At 49.1% G+C, this 13,450-nt stretch overlaps 3 protein-coding genes across 3 annotated transcripts; 1 reads left to right on the top strand and 2 right to left on the bottom strand.

Annotated features, from left to right (window-relative positions):
- Nucleotides 1–2,339: 2,339 nt before the first annotated feature.
- On the bottom strand, nt 2,340–3,228 carry Pdw03_3699 (SNARE protein Ykt6, putative; the record flags this gene model as incomplete). Its single annotated transcript, XM_014676420.1, has 6 exons — nt 2,340–2,375; nt 2,429–2,521; nt 2,571–2,940; nt 3,005–3,028; nt 3,083–3,141; nt 3,208–3,228. The coding sequence occupies 6 exons, from the start codon at nt 3,226–3,228 to the stop codon at nt 2,340–2,342; spliced, it is 603 nt and encodes a 200-aa protein (XP_014531906.1).
- A 411-nt stretch (nt 3,229–3,639) lies between these two features.
- Nucleotides 3,640–9,654, top strand: Pdw03_3698 (DEAD/DEAH box helicase, putative; the record flags this gene model as incomplete). The annotated part of the gene is made up of 1 exon (XM_014676421.1): nt 3,640–9,654. One exon carries the CDS (start codon nt 3,640–3,642, stop codon nt 9,652–9,654), a length of 6,015 nt encoding a protein of 2,004 aa, XP_014531907.1.
- Nucleotides 9,655–11,187: 1,533 nt separating this feature from the next.
- Nucleotides 11,188–13,094, bottom strand: Pdw03_3697 (uracil phosphoribosyltransferase; the record flags this gene model as incomplete). Its single annotated transcript, XM_014676423.2, has 2 exons — nt 11,188–12,225; nt 12,282–13,094. The coding sequence occupies 2 exons, from the start codon at nt 13,092–13,094 to the stop codon at nt 11,188–11,190; spliced, it is 1,851 nt and encodes a 616-aa protein (XP_014531909.2).
- Nucleotides 13,095–13,450: the final 356 nt, after the last annotated feature.

The following is a 13,450-nucleotide window of genomic DNA, read 5'->3' as shown; positions in this document are numbered from 1 at the left end:
AGAGAAGGGTCCTGCGGCAGCTGTTAGTCAACACCACTATTAGAAGTTTCAAAGAAAGCTCTCACCCATTGTTCTTTATCATAGCATACATGTGATCCTCTATAAGCATCCCCACTTCACCCCTGATATTTTGGGTCTTTCCTATAAACTCCAAGACTGCGGCTGACGCAAATTAACACAATGTGAGGTGGCTGTCTTAATCGCAGTCCTCTGGGCCTTGGGCGTTACCCCGCCCGGGTGTGCATCGCCCATATTAAAGTAATGAGCGAAACGCAAAACAATAACTTCAATATCATCCAATATTTGAGACGAGCCTTGACCACAGCTTGAAGGGAGGGCATGTGCTGCATCTCCAACGAGAACGACACCGTCTCACTCGCATTTTAAAGCTGCAGGAATGAAGCCCCCAGCCCCGACGAGACCACTGCCGCACATTAAGCGTGAGACCGAGCACATAAGGATCAATAACGCTTCCCAAGACTTAGTGTTCACTAATTCATAGTACGGGGGATATGGATCCTCTTTGGCATCCGGGAATAGTGGTCGCCTGGCAGTACCTCGGAGCCCGTCTGCACCAAAAACCAGATCAGCTACCACTGCAGAGCGATTGTTGGCAAAGGAGATCGAGATCCTTCCATTGGATTGGAAAGGAGCTTGAGTGACGCTCTAATGGATGATATGGTGGTCTGGAATCCAACCCGGCAATGCAGCCCAAAGCGAGTAGCGTAGTTGCGAGCATGTCGGGAATTCTAAAGTTGTGATTTTTGGTGTTTCGGTTAAGGCACTTTTTAACGAGAAAAGGGGTCAGCCGGTTTTGTTTTTTATTGGAAACTGCTGTAACATGCCCTCGCAGACAACGTTCTTGAGACGCTGTTCAGCAAGGTGATTCAGAACGTTCAAGCCATTGGGGGCAACGTCTAGTCCACCTTCAGTAATCAAGAGGAATTATTTGTGGTCATCTCTTCTTTGATTGGTCGTGATGCTCGAGTTTGAAATGTACACCTCATAGATAGCGACCTCATTTGATTCATCAGATCGGGTAGGCCGCGGGAGGTGCTTTTGCAGCTACAGGCAAGCTGCATATGTGACTATCTCAGCGCCAATAATGAAAACCTTGATGGTGATGTTGCTGAGAACCCAGGAGTTTTGAGCAGAAAAATAGAAACGTTGAAAGCAGAAGAGAAACATGCGTTTTCAGGTTGGTCCGATGCCACTACGAAGCTAACCGAATTAAGCTAGGCTGGGTCAGATTCACACACCCCAAGGAGCGTTCATCCTACAACACAGTCTTCAGCTCGGGCACATAAGATTTCGATATGCATCTACTAGGACGAAATGATCTGTTTGCACATACGTAGATTGTTCAAGTCACTGGGCTTTCTCCTATGGCTAAATTCGTCTGCATTGTTTCGAATTCAGCTCGAGGACCAATCGGTCCTGGATCCCCTTCTAAAGCCTATCCAGTACGCTTTCCCGTATCGATGAAGGTACGAGATGGAAGCTATGCCTAGGAGAGGCATAGTTGTTAAGGAGCTATGGTGTTTCAAAATGAATGGCACGACAGACAAATTCCAAGGGGAAGGCGCAACAAAGTCGGAACGATGAACAGCTCCACATCTCCAAATGCTTCTTTTGCCCGTTCTCCACCATCGTCGTCATCCTCGTCAGGTGTGTTCACCACCCCTCTCATGTCCAATTGCCCACTTCCAAATAGATTCAAGTGATCCCCTAGAGACTTGTTGACACGGGAACACTTCCCGGGGGGGGGGGGGAGCCAATTTGCTAATTGGGATATATATTAGAAAGCTCTCGCCATATCTGCGGACGATTGCAAAGATACTGGCCCGGATGGTTTCTTGGCCATTTCTGAGCAAAGCTCGGTTTGATGGATCGAAGCGAAGGGGGAGGGATAATCTCAGTTGCGTACGCTGCAAGTTGAACCACTAATGGGTGCAGTTGGAAGAGAAGAAATTCCCGGGCAATAGAACTGGATTGCGACAGGAAGTCTTTTCAAAGATTGCGATATACTCCTATTTGTTTCGAACCCCACGACCATTTGCTGTTGCTATAGTTTTTGGTGGTGCATTTGTCAAAGGTTGCTCAGAAACACTTTCAGTTCATAGGATCCTGTTGAGGTCTATGGAAACAAACTCGACAGAAGAACGAAATGGTCGAAGAAATCCTCCTAATTGAGAAAACTCAGTACAAACATATAGGCATTGAAAAATAAGAGCAAATGCAATGGCAAAAAAATGCATCGTTTCAGCTCTGATTACACGAGGAAGTTAAATCCAAGAACAAGGGGTCATCATCGAATACACCGTATCGTTAGTCCCGGTTCACATCAAAACACAGCAAGAATTTTGCTTCTTGGCCTGGATTTGGTAGTGTTAGTATCTCTAGGTAAACGTAAACTGGATTTGCATACCTGGGTATAGAACATCTTGCTCTGAGCTGACAGCCCATCACTCTTTTGAACGAGGGAGTCAATCTTCTCACCGCGCTCCAAAACGCTTTCAATCTGGAAATAGTTAGCACGTAGATTTAGTTCATATGAAAAAATAGCATACCGTCTTGTGAAGGACAATCTTGGTTTCGTCAAGCTCCTGCTGGATCTTCATGATGCTATCGGCCTGGCTCGGGTCCTGGTACTTGACAAGATATTCCTTGAGCTGCGGTAGAGGGCATGCATTCTCGCGCAGAGAGGGGTCGGAGAAGGCAGTGCGTGGGTATTTGGCAAGAAACTCGTCCACAATTTTGCCCAAAACCTGGTGGGCTACTAGGGCAGGGTAGTCCCCATCTGTTACAATAACACCGGAAACACCCTCTGTCCGTCCGTAAGCGTGGAATGTGTAGGCTTTCTCTTCAATATCCTGCCGTTGGCCTGGCTTTGTTCTCTCGGCGACCGTCCGGGTGAAGAGCATCAAGAATTCATCGTAGCTGTTGAGCGCTCGGCGGTTAGTGACCTAGCCAAGTCAGACCGAGCGAGGATGAGTGGGCATACTTCTGACGAGTAAAGCGCGAAAAGCTGATCATCATTAGCGAAACGTTCTAGCCGGTTGCAGGGTTCGTGTGAAACTACCTGCTGAGGTCCTTTTCCCCGCATAGCTGGAGAGCTGGCTGGGTGTCGTTCCGGAAAATCTGCGGTATTTACACATAAGTACCAGATTTAAGCTTAGATCCAATCATATTCAAGCTGAAACATACGCCCATATAAAGAATCTTCATGGTGACAGCGTGATTGTCCGCACAAGGACAAGTGGGCAAGTAGGTGTCGGGGGCAGTGGGGCGTTGGGTCGTGGCAGGCGCTGATCAAGGAGATGCTCTGGCGTCAAAGAACCAGGCGACTAATAAATTGTAGGAGATCAGCTGAACGATTCAAACGAAGTGGCGAACCAGATTGACCAGTGTTGAGCCTAAAACAGGCTCCTGAGTTGGCGATAGCAATGATGCATTCGACCCTGCATTGTGGCCTAAGGCAAATATAGTACACCGCTCTTGTCATGCGACCGATCGAGCCCTGCGGGCCGGCCCTATCACTACTTTGGGCTCAACTAATCTCCTCATTCCCTACATTGTTTGTTGCTTGGCTTGTCACTTCTTAATCATTAAGTCAACTGAACAGTTCTATCTGCCATCATGGACACTATAGCAGCCTCCGAATCACAATGGCTGTCACAGCTAGCAGCTATGCGCCAGGCCATTGCCGATCTGAAGCTCCCCCAAGACTTTCCCCACGAATCGATCAGCTATGGAAGCGATCTTGATCTGGATATTGACGACTACTCGTCTCCGGGGATAAATGATGATGTCTGGGATATCATCAGCTCGGACGATGAAGCTTACGACGACTTGGACGGCTTCGATGGGCTCGACGGACTTGGCCTCGCACCGCGGTCTTCCTACAACCGGTTCTGGTTAGAAGACAAGTGCCAGGATTTGGCCATGCGAAAGTCAACTATGGATGCGACTGAGCTTGCTCAACATATCATTGCCACTCTGGCTGCTGACAGCAACGACGAGGAGCTACAGATGTCTTTGGCCGAGGTTGTTGGGTTCGATGACCTGGATCTGGTTATCGAACTGATAGCACACCGAGGAGAAGTACTGTCCGACAAAGGACCCCGCTTGGAATCCCAAACAGATGGGCTCATGGCAGGTAGACTCCAAACACGAGCAGAGAGAGAACATGCTCTTCAACAACGCGACTTCGAACACAAGAGTGCAGCATTGATGCCGGCCCAAACCCGATCGGAACCCTCCTACCCGCATGTTTTCAAGCAACAAACTTCTGGAAATACACTCTCAGCAAATGGAAAGAAATATGGACTGCCTCTGGGTAGCGAGCAGATTGAGGAACCGAAGTACACTGAATTCGCGATCCCAGCGTCAAAGGTCGGAACACTTGGAAAAGGCCGTAAACTGGTAGAGATTGCTGAAATGGATGGCCTCTGTCGGGGTACCTTCAAGGGTTACAAAGCCCTCAATCGTATGCAAAGTTTGCTCTATGATGTTGCATACAAAACCAACGAAAACATGCTTATTTGCGCGCCGACTGGTGCGGGTAAAACGGATGCCGCGATGTTAACTGTTCTCAATGCCGTGGGAAAGAACACATCCCCCAACCCGTTGGAAAACCCGGAGGCGACTGAATTCGCTGTCCAAGTTGACGACTTTAAGATTGTCTATGTTGCTCCCATGAAGGCTTTGGCTGCTGAGGTGACGGAAAAGCTTGGGAAACGTTTAGCCTGGTTAGGGATCAAGGTCCGCGAACTGACCGGTGATATGCAGTTGACGAAACGAGAGATTGTCGAGACCCAGATCATTGTTACAACCCCTGAGAAATGGGATGTCGTGACGCGTAAAAGCACTGGAGATACAGAGCTTGTTCAGAAGGTCCGCCTTCTCATTATTGATGAAGTCCACATGCTGCACGATGAGCGAGGAGCGGTCATCGAATCCTTGGTCGCTCGAACCCAACGTCAGGTCGAAAGCACACAATCACTGATTCGCATTGTTGGTTTATCGGCCACCCTTCCAAACTACACTGATGTGGCGGACTTCCTGAAAGTGAACAAAATGGCCGGCATGTTCTTTTTCGATCAATCATTCCGACCTGTACCTCTTGAGCAACACTTCATCGGTGTCAAAGGAAAGCCTGGCTCCAAACAATCCCGTGATAACATTGACTCTGTCGCCTATGAGAAAGTTCGTGACATGATGGAGAGAGGCCACCAAGTCATGGTTTTCGTCCACTCGCGCAAAGATACTGTTATGACTGCCAGGATGCTTATGCAGCTAGCTGCGGAGGAGGGTCGAGAGGAATTGTTTAGCTGTCATGATCATGAAAACTATTCCAATGCCCTTCGTGACATGAAACATGCGCGTGCGCGTGAACTTCGTGACCTCTTCGCTAGCGGATTTGGAACCCACCACGCCGGAATGACTCGAAGTGACCGCAATCTAATGGAACGAATGTTCTCTGAAGGTCTCATCAAGGTACTTTGCTGTACTGCCACCTTGGCATGGGGTGTCAACCTTCCCGCAGCAGCAGTTGTTATCAAAGGTACTCAGTTGTATAACCCCCAAGAGGGTAAATTTATTGACCTGAGCATTCTCGATGTCATGCAAATATTTGGTCGTGCAGGTCGTCCGCAGTTCCAGGACACCGGTATCGGATTTATCTGTACTACTCATGACAAGTTGAGCCACTACCTATCTGCTGTTACTGCGCAGCAGCCCATCGAGTCACGCTTCTCTAGTCGACTTGTAGATAACTTGAATGCTGAAATCTCTCTTGGAACAGTCACATCTGTTCCAGAGGCTGTGCAATGGCTTGGCTACTCCTACCTCTATGTGCGCATGAAACGTGAGCCGAGAAACTATGGAATCGAGTTCGCCGAGTTACGCGATGACCCAATGCTGGTCCAAAGGAGGAGGCAGTTGATCTTACAAGCAGCACGGGTGCTACAAAAGAGTCAGATGATCATCTTCAACGACAAGACCGAGGATCTTAAAGCCAAGGATGTTGGTCGTATTGCGAGTCAATACTATGTCTTGCAAACCAGTGTCGAGATTTTCAACGACATGATGCGTCCCCGAGCTGGTGAGGCTGATGTACTCAAGATGATTAGCATGAGTGGAGAATTCGACAATATCCAATCTAGAGACAGCGAGTCGAAAGAACTCCAGCGACTGCGCGAGGAAGTTGCGCAGACTGAAGTTGCCGGAGGAAATGATACGCCACACGCGAAAACCAACCTCTTGCTGCAAGCTTACATCTCTCGCGCCAAGATTGAGGACTTTGCTTTAGCCTCCGATACTGGATATGTTGCCCAAAATGCGGCGCGTATTTGCCGTGCTCTCTTTATGATTGCATTGAATCGTCGCTGGGGCTATCAATGCCAAGTTTTGTTGTCTCTTTGCAAGTCCATTGAGAAACAGATTTGGCCCTTTGATCACCCTTTTCGTCAGTTTGACTTGCCCCAGCCGATCCTACGTAACCTTGACGAAAAGCTTCCAACTACTTCCATCGAGTCGATGAAGGAAATGGAGCCTGCGGAGATTGGCCAGCTTGTTCATAACCACCGCATGGGCAACACATTGTCCAAACTTCTGGACAATTTCCCGACTTTGAGTGTTGAGACTGAGATTGCGCCACTTAACCGCGATGTTCTTCGCATTCGCCTTTCCATCTACCCAGAGTTTACCTGGAATGATCGCCACCACGGAGCATCTGAATCCTTCTGGGTCTGGGTTGAGAACTCGGAAACCTCAGAAATCTATCACCACGAGTACTTCATCCTAAGCCGGAAGAAGCTTTACGCTGATCATGAACTCAACTTCACTATTCCACTTTCTGATCCGCTTCCCAGCCAAATCTACATTCGTGTGATCTCTGATCGCTGGCTGGGTGCTGAAACCGTCAGCCCGGTTTCTTTTCAGCACCTCATTCGCCCGGACACTGAAAGTGTGTATACCGATCTACTCAATCTCCAGCCACTTCCTATATCGGCTCTAAAGAATCCAGTTCTTGAGGAAGTGTATGGGCAACGCTTCCAATTCTTCAACCCTATGCAAACACAGATATTCCATCTCCTTTACCACACACCAGCCAACGTTCTCCTCGGTTCTCCGACTGGTAGTGGAAAGACTGTTGCAGCTGAGCTGGCAATGTGGTGGGCTTTCCGTGAGAAGCCCGGCTCCAAGGTTGTCTACATTGCACCAATGAAGGCATTGGTCCGTGAGAGAGTTCAAGATTGGCGCAAGCGTCTCACTAGGCAGATGGGTTTGAAGCTTGTTGAGTTGACCGGTGACAATACACCTGACACACGTACAATTCGTGATGCCGATATAATTATTACCACACCTGAGAAATGGGATGGTATCTCACGTAGTTGGCAGACCCGTGACTACGTCAGGAAGGTGAGCCTGGTGATTATTGACGAGATCCACTTGCTTGGTGGCGATCGAGGTCCCATTCTGGAAATCATCGTTTCCCGAATGAACTATATCGCTTCCCAGTCCAAAGGATCAGTTCGATTGATGGGCATGTCCACTGCATGTGCCAATGCTTCTGATCTAGCTAACTGGCTTGGTGTCAAAGAAGGTCTGTATAATTTCCGTCATTCAGTTCGCCCGGTTCCACTAGAGATTTTCATCGATGGGTTCCCTGAACAGCGTGGCTTTTGCCCCTTGATGCAGTCCATGAATCGCCCAACTTTCCTCGCGATCAAGAACCACTCACCAGAGAAGCCAGTCATTGTTTTCGTTGCGTCTCGCCGACAAACTCGTCTGACTGCTAAAGATTTGATCAACTACTGCGGTATGGAGGATAATCCTCGTCGATTTGTGCGAATGTCTGAAGATGATCTTGAGTTGAACCTGGCGCGAGTGAAAGATGACGCCTTAAGAGAAGCCCTCAACTTCGGCATTGGTCTGCATCATGCCGGTTTGGTTGAATCTGATCGTCAGCTGGCTGAAGAACTCTTTGCCAACAACAAGATCCAGGTTCTTGTTGCGACTAGTACCCTTGCGTGGGGTGTCAACCTTCCGGCACATCTTGTGGTGGTCAAAGGCACTCAGTTCTTCGACGCTAAGATCGAAGGCTATCGGGACATGGACTTGACGGATGTTTTGCAAATGCTCGGTCGTGCTGGTCGCCCGCAGTTCGACACATCCGGTATTGCGCGCATCTTCACCCAGGACTCAAAGAAGGCATTTTACAAGCATTTCCTCCACACAGGTTTCCCCGTTGAGTCGACCCTGCATAAAGTTCTCGACAACCATCTCGGCGCCGAGGTATCTGCTGGAACTATTGGAACGCAACAAGATGCACTGGACTACTTGACCTGGACATTCTTCTTCCGTCGATTGCATAAGAACCCCTCATACTACGGTCTAGAGATTTCTGCAGAGGAACAAAACACTATGGCAGCCCAGGCCACAGCTCAAGATTTTATGGTTGAACTGGTTGCGAAGTCGCTCAATGATCTCGCAGAATCGTCCTGTGTTCTCGTGGACTCGGCCACCGGAGAGGTCGACTCTACTCCCTTCGGCAAGATCATGAGTTACTACTACCTATCGCACAAGACGATACGGTACCTCGTGTCACATGCCAAGCGTGATCCGACTTTCCAAGATGTCTTGAGCTGGATGTGTTCCGCAACCGAATTCGACGAGCTGCCTGTCAGACACAATGAAGACTTGATAAATGCTGAGTTGGCCCAAAATCTGCCGCTGTCTATTGACTGCATGGGCGATGCGCCACTCTGGGACCCACATACGAAGGCGTTCCTTCTCCTGCAGGCCTACATGTCCCGGATCGATCTCCCCATCACTGATTATGTTGGTGATCAGACATCTGTGCTTGATCAAGGAATACGTGTTATCCAGGCCTCAATCGATGTTATGGCTGAGCTCGGGTATCTTCCTGCGTGTCAGATGCTCATGACTCTCCTCCAATGCATCAAGTCAGCGCGCTGGCCTGAAGATCACCCGTTGTCGATTCTGCCAGGCGTTCCGACCGAGAAGCCACCCAGTGGTCTTCCAGGTACACTCGTGTCGCTCTCGTCACAGCCTACTGGTGCAATTGCTGCTCTAGTCAAGAAATTCAACCTTCCATCTAACTTTACTCGCATTACGTCCCAGCTGCCTCAGCTGTCGGTGTCGGTTGCAAGTGTTTCTGCTAGGGGCATTTCTGTGTCCATGACACGGCGAAATCAGCCCACAACCCCTGAATGCAAGGTTCACGCCCCTAGATTCCCCAAGCCACAAACCGAGGGCTTCTTTTTGATAGTTTGCAGTGCTCTGCCCAATGGCATGGATGGTGAATTGGTTGGCCTGAAGCGTGTGTCTTGGCCACCAGTATCTAATGGCAAGGGCAAGGGCAAGGGCAATTCCGGTGCCGGCTCCAGTCGTGGAGTACCTGCCAACGATTATAAGGCCAACCTGTTGACGGTTCGCTCCAACGTTAAGTTCCCAGAGGGCATCCTCGCGGAATCCACGAGTACCACCACAGCTCGGGTGAACATCAGAGTCATTAGCGACTCGTACGTTGGTATGGAATGGACTGTCTCCAATGTGGAGGTGAATTTAGATACTGGCATCGAGACGCAGACTGTGGAAGACCCCGGTATTCCTACGAAGGACTAGAAGCATGTGCTCGAACTAGATTTGACCGATAACGTTGCATAAATACATAAATGCATGTCTCCGCAGTCATCACCAAGAAATGAAAACCACTTCTTTAGCGCTTCAACCCTCTCTTTCTTGGGTTCTAAATAACTTGTTGATCCCAGTTTTACCACCCTTGCTCAACTTGACGATAATGTTAACCACCAACATCTCCCAGCAACAAAAACATCATCCTTCTTCCACAATTCCTCTCCCTCCAGCAAATTCGATCCCGCCGTCTACCATTTTTCATTGACTTGACCAAAACGAATTTGCACATTTTCCAAAGCCTCCCCAACTGGTGAATCGATTCGTCACTTCAAAATCATTCTCGAAAACCCACATTTCTGCAGATGAACCAAGGGAATTACACTATACATTGGCATTTTTATACCATCTGCTCTTTGTGCGTCTGCTTCGGCATATTGTTATAGTTCATCGCACTTGCTGCGAGCCCACGTTCTTCGGTACCTGTCCCGAGATCACCGTATTAGCCCGTCTCTGCCGAATGCCGCGTCCAGATGATACTCTACACCCTTACGGATACGGACGATGTTGACAACATGTGCCCTGATTTTGCGATTTAGTCGTCTTCTGTTTGTGGTCACTGATTTTGTAACCTTAGGTGGACACGCTTACCATCCCCTGAATTCCCCTTGCGGTATACCGTCTGTCCGATCCCAGCTCCAGCCACCTGTCAGGTGCACAGAGAATCGAATGCCGCACAGAATGTAGTGGAAGAAAATGCCCATTTTCAAACAGTAGCCCCCTCGACAGGAGCGGGGTGTCTCGTCGCTCCCGATGACTTTGGTATGGATCTTGTCGGTTTCAATCTCCGCTAGGTGGGTAGCCGAATAGTATCATGTCCGGTTGTCCTAAGGGAATTGAGTGATCTGGCACCGGAAGAGATCTTTCAACGCTTCTTTGGCTTTGGGGAAGATTCTGGCTCGTCGGTGTATTTTGCATATTGACATTGTAGAGCAGTGAAGTGCACATACTGGGTCAAATGCGCTGGCGTATAGATGGGGCCAGTTTTGGGGTGTCCACTTTGACGGTCGTCCGGGAATTGATATCGGTTTTTTCTGTTTCAATAGAACGGTAAGACGGTGTACTTCAGGTCAAATTTGAGACATATCAAGGAGACATGGGTAATGCCAATTTAGACAAAGAGGTGACGGTTTGGCATCAAGTTGATTAAACTCGTTATTTAGAGCTGTGACTGAGTGAGACTTCATACCAGTTGACCGAGATGCTCTTTTTATCTGCAAGAACGACAATAAGTGCATGTGAGATGCCGTGATCTAAAAGTTGAATCGTGACCATAAACGATACGAGCCATCCAAGGCATAAATTAAGATGTTATAGAAGAATAAGGTCCATTTGTAGAGAAAGAAAGATCCGTATGGAGCAAGAACACGAGAGGTGGTCAAGGGGAATCAGGCATGAAAGAAAAAGGCTAAGAAGAAATAACGAAAGAAAAATAAACCCGAAAGAGAACGGTGCAGCAAAACATCACAGAGACTCTATCCGCAACTCCTGCGAGATGCCAGGCCGATGCCCGAGATGAACATCTGTAATTTTTGGTGTCATAGGTCGTCTGTGCACAACTCGCTCCTCCAGGTCCAAAGTATCGACCCTCACGCCGATTGGAACCAGAACCTGTCGCTTTGCCCGCAGTGCAGAGTGTGCTTTTGAGACCTCGCCTCTTGGGAGAGGACGTCGAAGCTCGAATGCAGGTTCCTCTTCAGTGGCATCAAGCGTCTCAACGGTATCGGTGAATGGCATGCGCATGGACTCTGCTGGCGATACACCCGATTTAGCACCAGTTGCGGCTGACAATGGGGACATGATTCGGTCAATTTTGGCTTGGGTTGGGTTTAATGCTAATGGTGAGCCTCGAGATGTACTGGGGGAGAATGTGTCCTTTGCGGGTGGTTTTGGACGGCCTTCTGTTTCAACTCTGAGCTGTGGACGCATCGAAACATCGTTTCCGCGGTGGTTCAGTGCCCTACTGGGCTGATGTGTGGTATTTTGCTGTGGTGGAGTAACATGCGAATCCTTTCTCGGTTGCGGATGAATCCGGGGTTGAGCAACCGGCTTCGTTGCAACGGTACTGTGCGAATGGGCGCTCTGTTGTGAGCAGGTCCTCTGCGGAGATGGAGCTTTCGTTTCAGGTGGAGCACTCTTTTTTAATGGGGCATGTGGAGTATGAGACTCTGACTTGATAGGAGGAAGAGGCTTGTCACAACTACTAGAGGACCGTGGGACATTGGAACGCTCGGAGAAAAGCTTCGCAATGACTGGTGACTCAAACGATGAAAGGCTACCCATATTTAAGCCATGACGGAGCCGTGGTGGAGGCATCTTTGACGGGCTTTGAATAGGGAGCGTATTTGCCCTCACCAGCGGTCCACGGGAAAAATTCTGTGTGCTGAGCACCTGGGCCGCTTTCGATGGCTGTGAAGTTGGAACTGGGGCGAAGCTTGATTGGGCAGGTGATGTTGCCCGGCGCTGCGGCATTGGGGGGGGTATAGGTGATGTCAGGAAGCCCTATCTCGGTGCATCGGTCAGTCTCATACTAATTTCTTCTTAGATAAAGTCCATACAGTTGCATCTGGCACGCGAAGATTGTCCAATGTCCTAGCCCTTCTGACCAGCAGGGAGGGTTTTTGGTTCTTCTTGGAGATATCGCCAAACCGAACACCGTACCGCCCCATCTCAACATCTGGAGTGTCGACAGTTGGTGTAACCTTGGGTGGCTTGTTGCCAAGTGAAAAGGTCCGACTCCGTTGGGGAGCTTGGATGCTTCGGCCAGGCATGTTCCTAGGATCAATTTCAACATTCGGCCACTCCTCCGTCGAGTTCTTTCTCAGCCGTGCTTTCTGCGGCTTCTCTGGCAGTTGGTAATCGTTACTTTGTGGCTTGATGTCGCTTTCTTGTGCGCTGTCTGGAAGCGATGTAAGCGCATTCTTAGCCTTGAAGAATCCGCCAATCTTCTTCCACTTGCTGAGCTTATTGGCTGAATCGCTTTCTGCAAAGATAGTTGTATCAAAACTGGGTGGCGTTAGAGGCCCGTTTTTGGTTAACTGGCCAGGACTGCCCAACGCAATGCCAATCATGTGTTCCTCAGTTCGGTGGCCCAATCGAGTAGTTGGAATGGCTTCATCTGGTGGTGTAGCTGTCCAAAAATCGAAAGTTGCATCTTCGCCTGTGAGCGGTTTTCTGAACCACCCATCTCCCGTTGAGGGCTGGCTGAAATCCCACTGTCCAACCATGACGGGCTGACCTGGATGTTGTGAGGGCTCAAGAGAGCGAAGATCGTTTCGTGGCAAGGCATCGGAATAGGTCAGAATAGGAAAGGAGATGCTATCCTTAGTAGGTCGCGTGCGAGACTGCACTGCTGTCACACCCCTTGCCATCTCGTACTACTATGTTGTATATTGGAATCCAGCCCACATGCGATAGAAAACGGGTTTAAAAAAAGGGGGGAAGATTAAGAGAATGATATTAAAAGAAATTCCCAGATTGCAAAAAGAGGAGATGGCCTTCCAGAAGGCCAACAACAATCTAAGAAAAAGAGAAGAAACAGCGAAATCTCAGGGTATGGACCAGCACATTAATGAAGACCAAATGAATTGGGTGGAGCAATCGCAATAACGGACCATGTAAATGAGACGGCCAAATTAACTCAACGCCTCCATCCAACCCTGCCGAGAGGTACGTGCCAACTGGCCTAGTCGAGGACTGAACCAACGAAACATGAGCAAACAGCCCA

The sequence above is a fragment of the Penicillium digitatum genome, chromosome 1 (genome assembly GCF_016767815.1).
Source record: "Penicillium digitatum chromosome 1, complete sequence".
NCBI lineage: Eukaryota > Fungi > Ascomycota > Eurotiomycetes > Eurotiales > Aspergillaceae > Penicillium > Penicillium digitatum.
The sequence above is the reverse complement of the archived record's forward strand: the minus strand, read 5'-3'. Positions and strand labels throughout refer to the sequence as shown.